General features: G+C 35.0%; 1 protein-coding gene across 6 annotated transcripts in view; it reads left to right on the forward strand.

The window, feature by feature from the left end:
- Positions 1–18,948: 18,948 nt before the first annotated feature.
- Positions 18,949–22,497, forward strand: part of tlx2 (T cell leukemia homeobox 2) — a gene marked incomplete at its 3' end in the record, with an annotated part of 145,494 nt that continues 141,945 nt past the window's right edge. For all 6 annotated transcript variants that reach the window (XR_013823557.1, XR_013823558.1, XM_079893209.1 and 3 more), the window contains exon 1: positions 18,949–20,101. Coding sequence is in view for 4 of the 6 variants with exons in the window: in XM_079893209.1 (XP_079749335.1) it covers positions 19,621–20,101 (481 nt within the window). The remainder of the gene's footprint in view (positions 20,102–22,497) is intronic.

Consider the following 22,497-nt stretch of genomic DNA (forward strand, 5'->3'; position numbering starts at 1 on the left):
CGACACACTCAGACATACAGACATGTTTGTGCTACAGAATTACAACCTCAAAAGATGTGGGATACTTCACTTTGCCTCACAAAAAACAAAAAAGTTTAGGTGAACCACATAGGAGAATAAAGACATTTAAAATGTTACAAAAGATTTCTGTTTCAAAAAAATTGTTCTTTTGAACTTTCTAATCATCAAAGAATCCTGAAAATTTTTTTACCATTAGTAAATACAACAACATGCCAAGTAGAATACTTAATTATACTTTTAAGTATATCTCTATTAAATGATCGAGTACAAGTGTAGGCTGAATATACTTCAACTTTTTGTCGTAACTGTAATTTTAAGTACACTGTAAAAACATTTTTTTAAGTTATGACAACATATGTTTTTACATTGCTTTAACTCGTCAAAATAAGTTACGTTTTTTATACGTTATACAGGATTCAACTAATTTTTTTAAGTCAGTTTAATGTAATTTAAGTTGATAATTAAAAATTTAAGGCAACAACTTTTTTTTACAGTGTAGCCTATACCTATTTCTGAGAAGTACATACAAATAAGACTGAAAGTATACTTTCTTATTTTTTTGTTTAAAAGAAGTATAATAATAGCACACTTGAATAAACTTATTTTTCGTAAGGGGTATTATAATTGTACGTTTTTTTATGCATTACAATATATATTTGTTTGAAAAGATTGATTTATAAAAAAAAAAAAAACATGTTCCTAATTCCGAGTATATGTGAATTTTTGTGTTGTCCACTGTTAGAGTACAGAAGAATTTACTTCAAATCTGCTTAAAGTAGTTGTGTTAGTTGAGTTGTGTGTGAGTTGTGAAATGTTTATTTCAATTATAATACCTAAAGAGGAACATAGTAGTATACTTAAAGTGCAAAAATAATACATAAATAGTAAACAATAAGTATGATGTTGTTCACTTAAAAAGAAAACTTACAAGTATACTTGCAGTATAAAACAACTAAACTAGTAGTTTACTGAGAAAATGTGCTACAAGTATTTGACTAGTAAAGTATCAGTGTAACTGTAAGTTCACTTGTAGTAAAGTTGGAGTACAAACAATAACTTAGTTGTAATAACTAGTTGTGTACTAAAAGTTAACTACTATCAATTACACTTAAAGTATTATATACTGAGTGGGCCAATTTAGTCCCAAGTAGTATTGAAACAGTACATTGATATTAGCATGCTTACTACATAAAGTATACTTAAAAATATACTTGAACTTTACTAAAGTATACTTAATAAAATAATATACTTTATATTATTATTATTAATAGACTGGAGTAGGATTCAAGAGACATTTCTCATAAACGTTTTTATCAGTAATGTATAATATTCTATAATCTTGGGAAATCTGAGAACAGTTTGAGTAAAACAGGGGCTTTTACTTTCCTAAGTATGCCAAATATTTTAGCTGTGTTTATGCTGTACAGAAAAGTACACCAGTCAGAGACTCGAAAAAAGCAACAAGTGGCAAAATATCTCTTTAGCCCCGCCCACTCTCATGAACCACTGAGAATGATGTAATCAAGATGATCTCTCTATACTCTCAAAATACTTAAATATTTGTATATATACGGTATATGTATATTTTGCAATAAACTTAATATATATAATCTATCTATCTCTATCTATCTATCTATCTATCTATCTATCTATCTATCTATCTATCTATCTATCTATCTATCTATCTATCTATCTATATAAATATAATCAACATTGGTACATGAGAATTTTTATATTTCACTGTTATGCTGTTTGCAATGCTTCATGGGATTGTAGTTCTTTCCTTCATCAAAGTCGTTAAGTACACAGTCTTGTAACTTTGTCTTTTTGTCTGATTTTCTCAAATCAGAGTTTGGAGTGTTATGATGGACCTCATAGCTGGTTGGTTTGGTTCATGGCTTATAACTCTTTAAAGGGGTGGTTGATTATGATTTCACTTTTCTTTCACCAACTTTAGTTAGGGTGTAATGTTGCTGTTTGAGCATAAACAACATCTGCAAAGTTACGACACTCAAAGTTCAAAGCAAAGTGAGATATTTACTTTTAAAGAAATCGCTTTTTAAGGACTACAACAAACGGCTGGTAGAGACTACACGACATTCCTCCCGGGTTAGTGACATCACCAACCCTAGAATTTACATAAACCCCGCCCCCAGAACACGATTTATAGATTATCAAGACAGAATATGCTAATCAATGACTAGAAGATAACTACACATAAGCTACATAAATTCATCAACTAACCATTCAGAAATGTCCGGTTGCTTCTACATCTTCTCGAGTCTCTCCATCATTGTCTGACTCCGGTTTGAACATAAAAGGCTAAAAGTTTTTGAAATGTTCAGTGCACGTCAGTGTGAGGTAAAAGGACTCGAGCCTTTGAAGCTCCGCCCCCTGTGCCGGGAGCAGCAGCTCATTTGCATTTAAAGGGACAGACACAAAAAACGACGCGTTTTTGCTCACCCTCAAAAAGTGACAATTTTAACATGCTATATAAAAATATCTGTGGGGTATGTTGAGCTAAAACTCCACATACACACTCTGGGCATATCAAAGACTTATTTTACATCTTGTGAAAAGGGCATTATACCACCCCTTTAACAAATACTTTTTTTTAAAGATTCCTATGGGAAAAAAATGAATGGAAAAAATACTTACAGAACCAGCGCCACTAAAAACGGGAGGGGAACTGTTGAACTCTATTCTAAACATTCAAACCATTCAAAGATTCACTTTGCATAATATTTTTCAACACATAAGTCTTGTTTTCATATTGCTGATTAGGCATCTCTGTGATACTGCTTCAGACACAAGTGTCATCTTCAGTTTCAGAAAACACAAGCGGAGATGATTACAGGAAGCCAGCACATGTGGGTCCTGCTTCCAGAAACTGTTGTTCCCATTCATACAAAAAGACAACAATCCCAACCTTTTCAAGTCATCCCCTTAAAATGTGAGTGAAAAGATGGAAGAATGACAAATCCAGAGGTTTTGTGAAAGACGGGATGTTTACATTCCTCCTCTTAAGTGCTTTAATGATTTTAGGGTGTGTGTGTGTGTGATGAGGGTGTGTTGGCATTACACTGGAAGTAACACTATAGTGGTACCATGGTACAGTGATGGTATCAGAAGACACAGTAATACAACGATGCATGCCATGATATTAAATGACTACCAATGTACTTCATTTATACCATGGTATTTACATACTGCAATCAATATTATGGCATGGTGTTTGTCAAAATTATAGTATTTTCATGGTTCCATTTACTGAAAAAAATCTAAATACAAATATTTTGAAAGTAATACTTCACCTTTAACATTTACTCACTCAGGACGCTGAATTTAAAATAAAATGTAAAATCCAAATAAGATTTATATACTTATAAGGGTTTAAACAATGTTTTACAAGCTTTCAGCTTATGTCTCAGTTTTTGAATCTTTTTATTTCCATACTAATTTTTCCAGCAAATTTTCTGGGGGGTAATAAACAGTTGAAAGTAAGAGGACATTTCCATTACCATTAATTTTTTTTTTTTACAATGATTTTCCACTCTCTCTGAACCTCAGTCATTTGACTCATAAATTACTTCTTATACTGTGTCTTTTTTACTTGGTTTCCAGTAAAAATATCTAAAAATCCTTAAAACAAGATCAATTTATTTGAGAAGCAACACTGCATAAGATTTCAATTTTACATACATTCAATTTTACATACAATTTTACAACATTAAATACATCACATATCTTATTTCAACTATTTTGAAACATTTTAATAGCAAAATAAGCTATTTGCTACCATCTTTAAGAAACACAGAAACATCAAAATTCCAATTTGAGATCTGACTGTTTATAACTGATTTAGAACAAAACTTGAAGATCTATTAATGTCAACAACAGACATTATTTTACTCATAAATCCAAACCGGCTGTTCTAAAAATCCATCGGGCATTTCAGATGGAGCCTTTGGCAAAACAGCCTTAAGTTCTGAGCCAACAAATTGATGTCAAATTTCTCACAGTCATTTCCCTATGACAGACTTACTTACGGAGCCACGATGAGGGAAACAGTTCATGCCTCTGTTAGTCATTACTTTTCTTCTGATCTCTGACACTACAAAAGACAACCAGCTTCACTTGCTTACACACAAGCACACATGTACATGCATGCACACGCACACACACACACACACTGACTGAAGAGCACTCAGCATCATCAGCTGTCAGCACAGGGTCTGCACGGGTTCGGGCGGGGGGGGGGGGGGGGGGGGGGGGTTCTTTGGAATTAAATTGTCAGTAGTGGGACGGACAGGTGATGAAACGACTGGAGAGGTGAGACGGCAGCTCTTATACAGAGTCATCAAACCCGTCACAGAAAGCTTCTCTAGCTCTCAACAGACCTGTCAGCATGACGGAGGATGAAAGAGTAACACAGCGAGAGAGCTTTGCATATACTGTCTCTGATTTCTATATCAAATCCACTCAGTGTCTTTCATTTTATATGAACCTGAAGATATGTGGAACTTTAAGAGCTCAACAGGAGCTGCTACAAGATGACATGTCATAAGCCTGTTTCTATACACACCTCCTGCTGTTTTATTCATCTGTTATTTTGCTGTAATCTACTGCACATAAACCCAACTCTAAACAGCATGCAACAACAGAATGAACTGTGAAGAGTCACTTTACTATCGGTCAGATGGTCTGTTTTGCTGTTAAGTCAAAGGTGTGACTATAGAGACAAAGAAAAAGAAGCCATAGAGATACATACATCATAGATAGATATTAAACCAAATGTTTATAATTGATTCTCCAATGAGTCTGAAGCTAAAATCCCTTTTAAAAAATAGGGGTTCTAATGAAAGCATGTTTCCGTATGGAATAAAAAATAAAATGTGACTTTTTATCTCACAATTCTGACTATTTTCTTGCAATTGTGACATATCTCCCCATTTGGACTTAAAAATCCGAGTTCATATCTCAGATTTCTGAGGAAAAAGTCAGAATTGTAAGATAAAAACTCAAAATTCAGATAAAAAAAAAAAAAAAAAAAGTCAAAATAGTGAGATATAAACTCACAAATGCAAGAAAAACTTCAACATTGTCAGATATAAACTCACAATTTTCCACAAATTGCAAGGTTATAACTTACAATTCGAACTTTAGAATTCATAGTTCTGACTTTTTTCCTCCCAACTGCACGTTTATATCTATAAACTCAGAATTGAGAGAAATAAAGTCAGAACTGTGAAATGAAAAGCTTCCACATAGGTTAGGTTACACAGTCTGATGCCATTTGAAAAGGTTTTTAAAGACCATTATGAAATCAAAACAGGATTTGTTACTGTGGTTTTGAGATTTGCGGCAATTAGTCCATGTCTTTTTGCATATACGGTAAGGTCACATATACGGTAGTGCACTCCTAAAAGTTGTGTATATATATATATATATATATATATATATATATATATATATACACAACTTTTAGGAGTGCACTACCGTATATGTGACCTTCAACATATATTATGTGACCTATGGATATGGATATATATGTGTGTGTGTTCAGGTGCTGATCTAAATAATCTGGAGTCTCACATCAAAAATGTTTTAAATATGCAATAAACCAACTGAAGAGTGTTAATAAACTAACTCAAATGTTTCCTGTTTAAAAAGGTGCTGCAAAGAACTTTTTAGACTTTTTTAAAGCATTTTGATAATAACTTGATTCCCAGATCTCCATATTCGACTGGGTTAAAGCGGTCTCAGTGCAGCTGTGTGAGAACTGGGCTTTAGTCAAAGAATGCTGGTAGTGTCTTGCAACACCTGCACGGATCACTGACCCCCCTTTAACAACATGAGACAGACGAATCAAGCTAATCAACTTGCCATATTTAAACCCTCTCATAAATCTGCTGGCTTTATATCGAAGGTACTTCCTTTATTCCGTATCTGGTTACCGAGGCGTGTTCTGGCGCTCTCTCTCTGCCTTTGCAACTAATGCATTTTCCTCCTGGGCCCGAGCGAGGCCTGCGCAACTGGACAACCTCACATCAATGTGCTGAAAATGAACACTACTTCACTTGGGCTTAATCCAGATATTTCTTCCTTGACATTTTTATGGAAGGTCCGAGCAGAAGAGTATTGAAGTTGCATTACACTGGAACAAAACAAGCCTTTAGCTACAGTAGCCAAGAATCTGGGCTCGGAGAGCAAGCGCAGATGTGTGAGATCGGATTTCAGGTGAGGCTGAAGCGTCTGCGAAGAAACTGTGTGTCTCCACAAACACGAGAGGTGAGAAAAGCTTGAAGTTTCCACAGGCCGAAGCGAATCCGCTGGTCTGTATGGCCTAACAGCACTGATAGCTAAGCCAGTTGTAGAGCAACAATGGATTCAGCGGATTAATGTTTCGACTCTGCAAACATAAACATGGCTGAAAATGTAAGATCACATCAGACACAACTGAAAATGCCCTTCGGCCAACGTGAGACTGGGCCCGGGCCTCGGCGCTCCAGTGCAGTCGGGACAAGTGGATTGACCTCGCTTCTGTAACATGAGAAAGAGCAGCACTCTGGAATTCACAAACTTTCATCTCGCCAGTCAAAACCTTTCACCGCGGTCAGCTCAAAGTGTGTGTGTGAGCCGTCACGTGTCTGCTGAGTGGATGAGCAGAGACCTGCGCTCTGACTCACGCAACCAAACCAATCTCTACGGAAAAGTTCGTCAAACTTTCAATGCTGACTTCAAGTCTTGCCTGGAAATGATTCGTAAAGTTTCGAAAGGCAGACTGATTAATAGATAAGTTGTAATTGTTACTAATTTACATAACTGTAACTCACAATTTTCATTTATATCACAACTGTGGCTTTATTATACCAATCCATTTTTTTTTGTATTCTTACAATTGTGAGTAATATAGTAAATGTAGCAGTAAAATACATAATAAAAAAAGTAAACATAATAAAGTGTAATTAACAAAACCCACAGGAAGAACTTTGAAAAACCATGTAAAACCAAATACATGTCAGAAGAAAGTTAATCATTAGGACTAAGTTACAAGACCAAACAATATATATATATATATATTAGGGCTGTCAAACGATTAATCGCGATTAATCGCATCCAAAATAAAAGTTTGTGTTTACATAATATATGTGTGTGTATGGAGTATAATTATTTTCTATATATAAATACACACACATGCATATATATTTAAGAAAAATGTGTTATTTATATATAAAATATTTATATATAATATAAATTATATATAATATAAATATATATACACAGTATATACATGCAAATATTTCTTAAATATATACATGCATGTGTGTGTATTTATATATAGAAAATAATTATACACCGTACACACACATATATTATGTAAACACAAACTTTTATTTTGGATGCGATTAATCGCGATTAATCGTTTGACAGCCCTAATATATATATATTAGTATATCACACACACCTCAAAATGTGACTTTATATGCCACAAATTTATTTCTCACAATTGCAACTATATCTCCCAATGTGACTATTTCTTAAACTCTCACGTTTTATCTATTTTATTTTTTTTACATTTTTTATCTGAGGCAGAAATGTACTTCGATAATTCCTTGTCTAAGATATAAGTTCATAAAAAAAAAAAAATGCTCACATTTATTTTACATATATATGTGTGACTGTGAATAAGCATCATCTTTAAACTCACTATCCCTCATCTCTCACAACCGAGGTCATAAAAAGGGTCATAAAACCGAGGTCATACGCAGTCCAAATCTTAATTCTTTTCAGAAATTTCATCAACAGCATTAGTGTGTGGTTTCACATCATTGAACAACATTTCTTAAAAATGAAAAGAAAAATAGCAATGACAGACATATGGTGAATGCAAAACTGCTGTGATTCCCCTTCTTCTGTGTGTTTGGCATTCGTCAGATTCCACCGAATCGGTTATTTCCGGGCCCGATCAGACCTGTTGATGTGCCGAGATATTCTGGCAGCGTACAGATCCATTTAATGAGTATTTGAGTGGGAAGGTGAAGCGTGGAGCAGAAGAGTTCAGACCCAGCCTTTAACGGCTGTCAGTCTCCTGCTGTGTCATCACTCATCATAGGTTACAGCAGCAGAGCAGTTCAACAGGGTTCACCTGCACTGAGAACTATTGACATGAGTTACCTGACTGATGGCTCAACACACACACACTCACAAGTGCACAAACACAGAGAGGCTTAAACACACATTGTTCAAGCACAAACATACAATCTCACGCACTTAAAATACAAACATACTGTACTTAATGTCAGTTGCAAGTAAACAAGCACATACTCGCACACGCCAAGAAGGGTTTTACTGCCAAGGGAGAGCCTTTTTAACTTGCATAAAATAACTTTTAAAACTCTGCTTCTTTAAAAAGCCTTCGCATGCTGGTTCTACCAGAAAACACCGTACATCAATTTAATTTTCAAAGAAATCAAGAGCTCTATCAAGGGCCCCAGGGTCACATTCAGTCTGTGAGATCCTTTGAAATTCAACAGGCCTTAAATTACAATCCTTACTGTAATTTTCTTAAAGGTTCTCTAAACAGTAGCCAGATAAATCATTGAATTATTAAATAAAAATATATTAAATAAAATAAATGTATATATTTATTTATATCAATTAAAATTTTATATATATATATATATAAATATAAAATTGTATACACATATATACATACATCCATAATTTATTTGTGTATATTTATAATTTTACTTTACAATATATACATTAATATTTATGCAATACATTTAATTTATTCATCTATGTAGGCTACTTATATATTTTAATTACATATATTTATGTGTGTATATGACTCAGTATATGAAGAAATTAATTATAGAAAAATAAATGTTTTTTATCATCAAATTCTATAAAATATAATTATACATAAAAAAAAAAAATACAATATATTATAAAATACGTGTACACACACACACACACACACACACACACACACACACACACACACACATATATATATATATATATATATACACATACATACATTTATTTGTGTATATTTATAATTTTACTTTACAATATATAGCCTACATTAATATTTATGCAATACATTTAATTTATTCATCTATGTACTTATATATTTTAATTACATATATTTATGTGTATATGACCAAAATTGTCTCTGATATGACTCAACATTTGAAGAAATTAATTAAATAAATGTTTTTAAATTATATAAAATATAATTATACATAAAAAAAAAAAAAATCAAAATACAATATATTATAAAAAAACATATGTGTACACACACACACACACACACACACACACACACACACACACACACACACACACACACACACACACACACACACACACACACACACACACACACACACACACACACACTGTATATATAAAAAACACAGATCAGTGCCAAAAGACCCTTAGAAAGTAGGAAAGGTGTGTCGGACCCGGTTCTTAAGTCGTCTGACTTCACCAGTTCAGTCTTTTCCGTCTTTCGGGCTGCAATCATTTTCTCGTTAGGTGTTAATGCATTCCTTTCCCCCTGTCCCACTGCAGGGCTCACGCTGAGTTTATTTTAACCCTCTTAATTAGAGATGGGACAAAATATTCTGTGCCAGACACTCCTACAGGGCACCACAGCAACCCTAAACACACACTGTTCATTAGATTGGTCCTTTCGCTTGCACCACGACTGATTCTGCCACTGAAAGGGTGACCGGATCGATTTGGAGGTGTTTGTGAAGACATAATGAAGTCCTCAGACGGTGTGTTCTTATAGAGTGAAGCAGAGCAGAGGCCATAGCAGACTAGCTGTTACTCTCAGATTTATTAGACTCAGCCTGGAGGTCCAACCGTGAACCGTAATAAACGATATCAGAGCGGCCGTATTTCTAGATAACGACATTATCAGCTAAAATCTCACCTCAGGATCTCTGGGATAATATATATTATTGATCTGCACACCTTTTTAATCAAACATACATGAAATGGACTGATCAAGAACTTTGCTAACACACCTTTAGGCCGGTTCTAAAACGGATTGCAAATGAACAGCAATGATAGCCTGCATATATTCATCTCCTCAAACGACCCTTCTTCTTATACCAGATAAAAAAAAATACAAATAAAGGTTTTAGAAGAGGTTTTAGTATACTGTACACTACCAGTCAAACATTTGGACACACCTGCTCATCCTTTAGTATCATTTTTCTGTTTTTAGCATATAATATTAAAGTCAACAAAACTATAAAAACGGAAGTATGAGAATTATCAAGTGTTTGAGCTTCTTTGTGAGCAATCTGGACATTCCCTAAACTTCATTAGATACATCCTGCGATGCTTTTTACACAAGTATGATGAACACTTGTTTATGCTTTATCACTATTCTCTATTGTGCTTTATCTTCACTATTCATACAAACTCATCCATTAAAATGTACATAAATCATTTTAGTGTTGTAAAGAAATTCTTTATTATGGAGAGATTATGTTTGACTGCAAATCAAATTGTTTTTTAGCATTTAAGCATAAGTCAATAGCAGGGTTATTACGGTTAACTGAAACTAAAACTATAAAAACATTTTTTGTTTATTTTAAATAAAATGCCATGGCAACATTTATAATTTTCATTTCGTTTAACTTGATGTACAAAAATACCTAAAACTGATATATATATATATATAATTACTAAAACTTTGAATATTAATATTAATTATTAATATTAAAAATATTAATAAAAACTATAATAGTATCTGAATTATATTAAAATAACACTGGACTTTAGACTATAAGGTTTTTAAGATCATGAGAATCATAAATCCCAATCTCTGTACTGTAATGATAATTATCGAATTAAATCACTGCTTTAAATCATAGATACTTTTCTGACAAATTGCTGAATTGTCCCAGACTATTACATCATATAATACAATAATAAATTAATGATATTTAAAATGTATTTTTTTGCATCAACATCATGCAAAAACACTTTATTACATTTCGTTATGGTTTAACTAATACCCGTTACAAAAAAAAATGCAGATGGGGCATATGAAACATAAACATTCTTATGATTGAAAATGAAGTGAGCATGAACCTAAAGCGCATCCATTTACTTTAAAATGGAGAAAAATGCTTGTGCATGCAAGTTGTAAACTCTTCCACAGCCTCTCTCTCTCTCTCTCGATACATGAGGGCTTATTTGTGTGAGCTCATTATGATTAATAACGCGCAGACTGTGGATGCTCCATTGTCACGAGAGAAAATGGAAAATGCAATTACCCGTTTGAGATGGCTGGGAAAACAGGACTCGTTGAAGACTGACTGTACTGGAAAAACATCGAGATAAAATGGCATCAAATTAAACAGTGTAGGAACCTCAGACAACAAGGCCAAATTATTTAAGTCCAATCTAGACTTCACAAATAACCATTACTGTGGGAGACTACGATAATGTTGGGTAACACTGTGAACACTGAACATATTGCATTAATTAATGGTTATAGTAATAAAAATAATGTGCGGTATAAGCATCCCCACAAAAGTATTACCCATTGTGACCTAATCGTAGCCTATATAGATCAGCATAAAATCACCTAACTAAGGTTATTAAAGCATTGGTCCTGTGAAATTAAGTATTTAAAGGGTTAGTTCACCCAAAAATGAAAATGATCCCATAAGCAATCCTGTGTATGACTTACTTCTTTCAGTCGGGTCAAAGGTCACTCTTCCTCAGAAAGAGACTTGTGTACGGCCGTTACCGGAAGCCAGTGATTATAGTTTATAAAGTTATAAATATGGATATTTTTCTTACAAAAATGCATCGCTTCGCTTCAGAAGGCCTTTATTAAACCAGGCCTTATTACATTATAGGATAATGTTCATTTTTGGGTGAACTCACCCTTTAAATCTCACAATATCAAATAATATGGTTCCACTTTATTTTAATGGTAGACCTTCTGTTGACTATAACACCTACATGTCAACTCTCAGAGTATTAGTTGAGTATTAGACTGTTAGGGGTTAGTAGAATAAGTTGACATACTTGGAAAGTTACTTTTAATAATTAAAAGTTAGTTTTATTAATTGTTATCAGTTATGTACATTAGGGATTTACTTTTTTATTACATGGCATGTTGTTAAATAATGCTATGTGTGCTACTATGATGGTGTTTTGTATTTGTGGATGATGCTATGTGCACCTTATATTAATTTTTACCTCAGCTTGTAGAAAAGTGATGAACTTTGACTCATGTGACTTTCTCTTTCCAGTGTTATTATGGTGGTTTTACAGGTTGTTCTTTAAATATGTTTACATTAATAACTAAAATAAAAAAATTCTGTAAAAATTCTGTCTTTTTTACAGTGTGTATCATCTTAATCAAAATCATTTCTAAGGATTTCTTATATGCTAAAGTGCAAATGATGATTTTTTCTTTGCCCCTATTTTACCCTGAGTCTTCCCAATATTTCATGCAAATTCCATGTAATTAAAGTCATTCAGTGCTGTTATAGGATGGGCTAAGGCCTGTTTGATAGACACCTTATTGAGTTAATGCTGCTAGGACTCATTCCAAAAGCCCTAAATTGCAAGGCCATCAATCTCAGCTAGTGTTTTTCCTCACTCAAAGGGAGTCATCAATTAGGAGGCTGGAGCTCCCTGTGTTCTGGCCCAGACGCTGGGTCCCCCCCATCTAATACAACAGGCCTGTCTGTGCTGAGACTGTGCAGGGATGGAGAGAAAGAGAGAGAGAGAGAGAGAGAGAGAGAGAGAGAGAGGGGGGGGAGAGAGAGGGGGGGGGGGGGGGGGGAGAGAGGGGGGGCTGTATGATAGACAGCACTAAGCCTGAGGGTACATCATTATTACCAAAAGCCACCTCTCCCTCTTTCTTTCTCTTCACTCCTGCTCCTTCACTTCCATGTATTTATCTGTATTCTCTCTCTCTCTCTCTCAATTTTTTTATGTAGCCTATGTATATATATATATATAATTTAAATATATCTATCTATCTATCTATCTATCTATCTATCTATCTATCTATCTATCTATCTATATCTATATATATATAAACATTTATATATATAAACACTATCAATATTTTGTAAAAATAAGTTTTTATTTAATTCAAATTTAATTAGATTATAATGATAAGGATAAAGATATTTATTTAAATTATATATATATATATATATATATATATATATATAAATGAAATAGTGAGTCAACGAATAATGCAGTTTTAATGAATATATTTACACACACACACATATTACTAAATAAATAAATTTTAAGTTTTACAATTAATATATGCAAAAAACATTTAGGAGTCAACAAAACTATGGCTATTTTTTTTTTTTTTTTTTGGCAGTTCAGGTATGGCTACTGCGTACACAACTTTTGAGATTCTTTATACTTAGTCTATTTCATTTATTGCTGTTTTAATTTCGTCGCGATTCTAGCAGTAGGATCAAAAGAGTGAACAAACTGTTATTGTTACATTCATTCGAACATTTCCCGTGTGTTTTCATTAAGTTGGTCCATGCCGCCCCTCCCCCGGGTAACGGGCTCCACCCCCGCAGGTGTCCGGCAGAAGGTCCCTCTCCGCCCGGGGCCCGCGGGCATCAGCGCTGAGTCCCTGCCGGTGGCGGCTGCTGGTGGACCAAATTAAATTACAGCTCGCGGTTTGTAAACAACACAAAGCCAATGATACGCTTAATTACGCTTTTGACACTTCAACGAGACGTGTGTAGAAACGCGATCGGAACGAAAGACACAAAAGATGGATTACAAGAAACACAATAATGCTTGAAGCAGATGCGTTTAAATTAAACATGTTTCCTTGTAGTGCTTTCATTGTTGCTCTATCTATCTATCTATCTATCTATCTATCTATCTATCTATCTATCTATCTATCTATCTATCTATCTATCTATCTATCTATCTATCTATCTTATGTTTATCCAGTGCTCAGAGAACCATATGTTAGATTAATGTCTTTATCAATAAGTAAACTAATAATGCTCTTATTAAACTTTGGTTTCATGCTAAATGCATAGGCCTATAAATGACACAAATGAACCAACATGGTGTCAGTCACCGTTAAATGGACATTTCCTAACATTTCAACATTTTCATACTGAAAAAAAGGGGAAAAAAACTTCCTCGATTACTATAATAATCTGTAATCTATGAAGACATACAACTTGATTTAAACTAATACAAGGCACCTTCGAATATGCTGAAAACAATTCATGTCTTCGCAAACATGGTCATTCCAGTGAAAGATGAGGACAATTAATTTAATTAATTAATACATCAATATACACACAAATAATTACGCAAATAAATATATTTTAGTAAGTCATATTTTCGTTTGTTTACGAAAAATTAACTGCCAGAAATGTCCTGAAATGGTGTAAAAAAATACAGAATAATGAGAAGAGGGAAAAAAATGTCATTCGTTTTACAATTGTTTTTTTTTATTTATTTAGAAACACTGCATTACATATTATTGACATACATATATCTTGCCTAAATTAGTTACATCGAATAGATTGAAAACCTTGAGTTATAATCTTTTTACTCAATTAATATAAAAATGCTAATTCTGATAATACATAATGTTAAGTAAAAGAAGAAATGCTACATGATTTCAAACGTATGCATGCATACAAAAAAAAAAGAGGAAACGATACCAATGCGTTTTAATATTATTTTTCCTCTTATCTCATTCATTCAATAATAATAATAAACTAAAAAATAAAGTTCGAATTAAACTATACATCCAATAACGAAACAAAATGATTTTTCTTCCTTTACCATCCCTATTTCTCCCAAACGCCCTCTGCGTGCAAAATTCATATCGACAAAGTGAATAAAACAATTCATTATTCCAACACTTTATCTGTTCCAGGTCACACAAGACCTTGCGATGTTATCCCGTCTCCCCTGCCCTCACACCTCTCATTTAGCCCACATTACCAGATGACGTATCGGAGATCCCGGTGCGCTCTTTTGGCGGTCCGTCCAGTTGAAGCCGTCTGATCGGGCAAGCAGGCGCCAGGTTCTCCCGGGGGAGAGAGACAGTCAAGGACTGCAGCTCGAGATGCAGAATAACGTAATTCAATCTGCTCTGAATTCAACCTAATTACAGCAGAAAGCACAACAGTCATGGGAGGGATGGAGAATGGTGCAATGGATGCGAATCCTCTCTTTGACAGGCTCATCGGCGCGCGCGCGCACACACACACACACACACACACACACACACACACACGCATTTGAGGGGCACGAGGCCAAAATGCACACGAGGAAATGCTGAAGGTAAAAGGATGTACTGACACTAAGAGGAGCAGGGATTTCTCTGCTGAAACACACCAGGCTGAAGTCTCTTTTGAAGCTTATAACATATTAGATGAGTTTAGAGATATAGATAAATATAGAAGATTAAAGAGAATAAAATAAAGAAATATAGGCTAATGATAGTCTACTACTATTTATATAATAATAATAGCACAGTATTATATTTATAATTTATTTTAAGGTGTCTTTGATACACTGTAATTATACATTTAAGTAGGCTACTGATAATATAAAATAACTAGGGTTATAGGATTAGGGTTTGGTTTGGTTTAGGGTTAGTTGCATGTAATAATGCATCATTTATAGTTATAACTATAGTAACGTGTAACATGTAATAATGACAATGTAAAGTGTTAAAATGTATTATTTGTGGTTTGTTCCGCAATTGCAGCTTAATGCACAACTGCAACAGTAGCCTAGCAGTTAAAATGTAAAAGATCGTCTTGCATTTAAAGTGAAAAACAGATGCAGTGCACAGTCAATCCTCATAATCTATAGATGGATGCAGCTGTGATGGGTGGGATTTTCCTTTCAAACCCACGTGCCGGGTTCATATTGAACATGTCGGCAGGTGTTCTGGCAATGCATTTTAATGGCTGTTTGTTATGTTGTTTTTGTTGGATTGTTTCTCACTATAAAAAAAGCTCTACGTGAATTTGCTTGACAGCTCATGTAAATAACTGGGAAAAAGAGGCTCGGCGTAACTAGCCTATTTTGCTACTGACTCATCTCATTCTTTATGTAGCGTTGCAATCGCCATTTGTCATGAGCTGTGCTGCTTGGTATCGCCTTCCAATCCCTGTGGCACCATATTGAGCAAACACTATCGCAGTTGTTTGCAAATCTCCAAAAGCGCCCTGAAACAGGTTATACACCCGGGAGGGCGGCGGGTCACCGAATCTGTTGAAAGGCGCACTGTGACAAATTCTTTTTGTCTTCGCTTTGTCTTTATACTTTATTATCAGCATCGCCTGGAGATTCCGATTTATCAACGACCCCTATATAGGCTACCCTCAACATCCTTGACAAGATATCGCCTACGGGCAACCAGCAATAAGGGCTTTATATTAGGCTTGCACTGGTAGGAAGGCTTCGGGCATGAACCAAATTAGGTCAAAATGAAAGGGTTAGGGGGTGTTTAAAGTATGCATTCGTTTTACGTACAAACATTTTAGTATCCACAAAAGTTGGAGTGCGCAAATTGCGCTCGCGAACAGAAATCGCCTTCGCTTGCGGAGGTAACCATGGCAACAGCTGCTCGTTATTAGCTATCAGACACTGGCAGAAGTAGCATCAGATATTATTTGCACATCACGAGATACAAGAACATTCCAAAGACAATTTGGTTGAGCCCTGAAAATCACTGGCAGAAATAATTTTGAAAAGTACGGTTCTGATTTGCTTTCATATTATGCATGCATTTCAGATTTTCTCATCTGAAAATCGCGTTTTCAGTCTTGATTTATACATTGCAATGTTTTAACAGGACATTAATTGGATGGATTTTAGAATAAACACTCCATTGCACCTAATGAAATGAAACAAGAGTTGGGTAGGCGCGGTTTGTCAGGTTCAATAATTCGAGTGCTTCTTAGTGTTAAAAATAATTACAACTTAAAGCAATTAGTAACCATTAGATAATATTTTGCCTCCGCGCGAAAATGTAATTGTGTTTAACATTCACTGCTGACGAAAACAACTCGAGAACGCGGGGAAGCGTTAGCTTCTGGAATTTAATTCAACTCAATAACAGCAAGAGAGAAACGCAATTAAAATATTTCCAGCACAGTTCATTTAGTCCGATAATAACTGTGGTTAAAATAAAGCAATCTTAGGGAAAATAAGTGCTGCAGGAATATGGATGTGCAAGAAATTAGATCTACTATTGCATTCGTGCATATAGAGCACAAAATGGCATTAGGGCCAAATCATGGAAATGAAAACCAGGAACTAATATTTAATCATGATTGTTAATTATGATTGAGCTTTATTTCTTTTAAACTGCTTCGTGATGAAGATGCAGATTATGACCCCAGATAAGGGCCTATAAAACCGTGATGCTCTCAAACTGAAAGCGAACGATTATGATGGCAGATATATGACAAACTTTAAAGAGAACCAACTCACATTGTGACACTATGTTTTTGTTGCACAACACGACCTCGTGCAGTTAAAAGCCACGACTCAGGATGCTTTATTCGACATCACTGAGAATCAACAACATGTTTTCCTGCTATTGACACACACACACACACACACACACACACACACACACACACGCACGCACACACACACACACACACACAGGAGGAGCGCTTCTTATTGATACAGCTTTGTATTCAGAAAATTGATTTTTATGCTTCCCTCTAGCCACTTTGTGCTGCGGAGAAATATTTTTATTCGTGCGAAAGCTGAAATAAGTACGTAATAAAACGATGATATATTAAATTCGTTTTCCTTGCTTTCAGGTTTTATTATGCGCCATTTTTCATTTTTATTGAATTGAAAGCGGAGAATCTTCCACTGTAGCTTCAGGCAGAAAAAGGTTAAATTATTTGCGCCAATCACAGCGGCTTCTGCATCACTAAAGGCAACTGATGCTTCTCTGGCTTCAGCCTTTATTTTACGCACCCAAAGGCTACAGTGCACTTCAATGAAATCCACTTTCATTTGATTAAGCAAACGCATTGCCATGTGTAAAGCTGCATGTTTCTGTACCCTTGACAAAACCCGAAGAGCTCTTTTCAGAATTGAACTAAACATGTTGGCCTTTATTGGATGGGATAATTAACAGCATCAACCCTGTGGTTTGCAAGTGATTTTTTTTTTTTTTTATCTTTCACAACATTAAAAATGAAGCCTGTATTTTATTACTGTTATTATTCTAATATAGCCCAACCATGTCAATAAAATTCACCTACAAGAGTTAATGGCAAACAAGATAAAAATGAGAAATCTTTTTTAACCACAAGTTGTAATCGTTGTATTTATGTTGGTTTCACACATTTTCGAAACCTCTATTTATATTCTATATAAATGTTGATGTAATGACAAATGATCTAAAAGTAATCAGCCAGTACAAAAAGGCTAAATAAATTGCACCTTTAAAAATGATGAATAAAAAAACTGAAAACAAATATAATGATTATCAATACGTTTAAGGTTACTCAATTTGAATTTGACTTTTCATAAATAAAGGGAAAAAAATGACCTTGGTGGCCCACAGTCATTAGGGTCTAAAGTTATCTGTTAAATATTTTTCTTGTCACATGACAACAAAATGGCTTCCTGCAAGTTGGTTACACCACACTGACTTTAATTTGGCAAAACAAATATTGATATCTAAAAACAAAACCACTTCACTGCTTATTTTTGAAAGAAACAACAATATAAGATTATGCCAAACTACTTACGTAAACGCTTTTTATTAATTCTGCTACACTGCTCTATTTTCTAGAAACATAAAACATTTTAATTTTAAACGCAAGCTGTAAAACAACAGCCACGGATAAGGGGGAAAAAAATAGAAGCGGGTTCTTTAAGAGAGGGGTGCGGGCGCGAGGCATTGTCTCTTTATAGAAGTGCGCGAGAGCCAATGGAGACGCGCGTGACAGAGTTTGGGCAGAAGGGGTTTGTCTCACCTGCTCGAAATCACTTCAAGAGGAGCGTGAACAGGACATTTTCAGTTCACGACAATTAATACGCACGTATCGGACAGTTAACACTTCACTTTAGATAACAGTGATGAGCTCAAGTCTGGGCCGCGCGCCTTTCTGAGGTACAGCACCACTCCAGAAACGCGTCGTTCTGTTTGATACAACTTGGCAACTCGGCAACTCATCACTCCGGGATTTAACAGTGAGCGCGGAGCCCTTTCCACTGGCGAGTTGCTGTTTTAGGCATAATCATGGAACTGATAAAGAGCCAGACGCAATGCAAGAAAGTGTTGGATAACGTTGATTTAATCGTGAAGGAGTCAAAGTGATTTCTGATCTTCACAGTTTTTGTGCATTAAATGGCAGCGATATAAATTGCACGAGCTCTGAGCACTTCAAGGAAGAATATTTATTTTTCTTGTTGTTGTTGTTGGTTTTTTTTTAAACAAAAAATACAATTTTATACGTCTGGGAATAAACCGTATTGTGTTGAAGTTTTAGGAATTAAACATCTCAACCCTCCAAGCTGTGAGTAAAAGAACGAACCACGACGATGGAGCACACGGGAATCGAAGAGGTGAACCAGACCCACCAGCAGCACGAACCCATCAGTTTTGGAATAGATCAGATTCTCAATGGTTCCGATCAGCCGAGTAGTTGTATGCTACCGAGCCGAACCGGCGACCCGGACTATGCGCTCGCGCCGAACGTCTATGCGAACGGCTACAACAGCGTGTACAATCCGGCCTGTTCCATGGCGGCCGGACTGGCAGGTCACTACAACGTAAACATGAACATGAATGTGAGCATGAATATGAACGTTAACGTGAACTCAGGGAATGCAGGCGGTGTCATCCGCGTCCCGGCCCACAGACCCATGCCACCCGCAAATCACCCGCCGACAACAGCCCATCCACCGGGCATCGCGGCGGGGATGCCCACCATGCCCACGATACCCAGCATGGGCAGTCCCGCCAGCTTCTCGTTCCCCTGGATGGAGAGCAGCAGAAGGTTTGCGAAAGATCGGCTTACCGGTAAGACTTGATTATATTTACAGCGCTGTTAGAAAGCAGGCTATAGACTAATAATGACCAACATCAACGAAGACGGACAATTCATTTGTTGCTGACTTTTAAGGTCGATGTTATCTGCTACAATGAGAAAATTGTTTCATTAGCTCAGAAGTACTGAATGAACAACCCGGTCACACTAAATGCGTCTCTATAGCACGCAATTGTGCTTATCGTGCAATTTTTACGCGAAAATGAGTTTTTACGTGCACAGGATACGTAGTGGTACGTATAGGGTAGGTTTAGTAGTGATTTGGGGTGCGTGTGTATTATTATTACGCAATAAAGTGTGTATCAAATGCACGCGAAAACTGAGTAACACATGCACGTAAAAACTCATTTTCACGTATAAATTGCACGATAAACACAATATAGAGACGCATTGTCATGAATGAACGTCTTTTATTATCAAGAGAGAGAGAAAAAAAAAATCTACTTGCTGATTAAACTTAAATTGCTGCATGCAGATTTTCCAATGATAAATTAAACCCATACATTAATATTATTAATAAAAATGTTGTTGTAGCGGCATTTCAATTAATAGCAGAATATATTTCATACCGAAATTAAACACACAGACTTAATAAAAAAAAAACAAAAAAAAAACGCTACGGTATTTTATTATTAAAATTCCTTACATGGGCCTAGTATTTTACTGCTCCTTTTAAAAGAGAAGAGTAAGTCTCAAAATTACAAGAATAAATAATATTATTACTGTAAGAAATAAATGAAAAACAGCAGAAATTCAAAGCTGAGAGCCTCCTTTCAGGCCCACATTTCCACCGAGATATTTTCTTTGACTCTGCCGTTTGTTAAAGACATATTTCAATGCATTACGATCTTTAACCATTAAAATGTAATATTCACGTTTCAATACAATAACATATATTTGCATATAAAATAATGATATATGCATAAATATAATATTTCAGCCTAACAGAATTTTCAAGATTATTTTTCTGGAGCCAAATGCATTTCAATTTAAAATAAATGCCTTCTAACTTTAGTCTAGAAGATAAATTCTGTTGCCATTATTTAGGTTGGTGATTTGTTGTAGTTTTACCCGTTTCTTTTTTCTCTGTTCTTGCTAATACACTTGAAGTGTCACATCTCTGCATCGCGCTTGAATTAATATGGGAGATCCCCTAAACCCTTCACTACAGCTTTACCCGCGACACATCTGAAAACAGTAACACTAGACAATCCTTTAAACCAGCACGCTCACAATAATTCAGTTTTATTTGAGACAGCACATGCTGTTGCTCCAGCATCACCTCGGCCTGTAGATATTATACGTGTGTATTGCTCATAAAAACACAGTGGCTTTCAAAATCACGATTTCTTGTGGAATGGTTTTATGACACCGTCACGTCTATATTCTTGAGCTACTGTCTCTCTGGGCCATTAGAACAAATGAATGATGATCCTGTGGTTGCAGGGAGCTAAATGTTGCCACTATGTCACAGCCAGTAGTAATGCGTAATGGCATGTTGACAAATCGTTTTAATCTACGCAAACATAATACCAATAGAGATCCAACAGAGGACGATTTTGGATAACATTTCCAAGTGGGACGAAAAAAAAAAGCATGCGTTTCTGAAGAATAGCCTAGCCTGTGTATGATAACGATGATATTACATTTTTGTTAGATTAATATTTGTGTAGGCCTATTATTGAGATTTATTAATCTTTTTATTTATTACTTTTTTTATATCTTTTTTTTTTAATGTATATTTTGATGAAGCACATTCCAGATAATAAATAACAAGAAAATATAGGCTGTGCATGACGTTAGCCGGACGTCTGTAGCCGTAACATCCTCCTCCGTTTTTAGTTTAGTCTTCAAATGACGTCACTCATAGTCAGACGAAAAAGAAGAATATGGATTTCTGCGCATTAAATATTCAGAATTCCGCTCTATTCTCATTCATTATTAAAATGAGAGAATGCTATGTCAAGTGCAAATGCTCTTTTGTAAATATGCTTATCAATTTTACTCATAGTCACTTTGGGCCACTCGTTTATTATATTTTATCTCTTCCGTGCCTTTGAATTGCGCTGGATATAGAAGTAACGCAAGGCCTATTTCAGTTTTGTTTTTAAAAGAAATTAAATGTACAGTATATATAAGTATATAAACATTAGATGATGTGAAAAACACATACATATCTATATACATATACATACAAAATTTGTTTGCTGAAACCATAATAAAATAAAAAAATAACATAAAAAAACCTTGAATGCTCTCTTTTCATTTTCAAGATATTTAGACTAAATTATACCAACATTATAAGATATATAATAGTAGTTTTAACATTGCAATTAATGAATCCAAACAAACCAGAGCCACTTCGTCA

Source organism: Squalius cephalus (assembly GCF_949319135.1).
Source record: "Squalius cephalus genome assembly, chromosome: 14".
Taxonomy (NCBI): Eukaryota; Metazoa; Chordata; class Actinopteri; order Cypriniformes; family Leuciscidae; genus Squalius; species Squalius cephalus.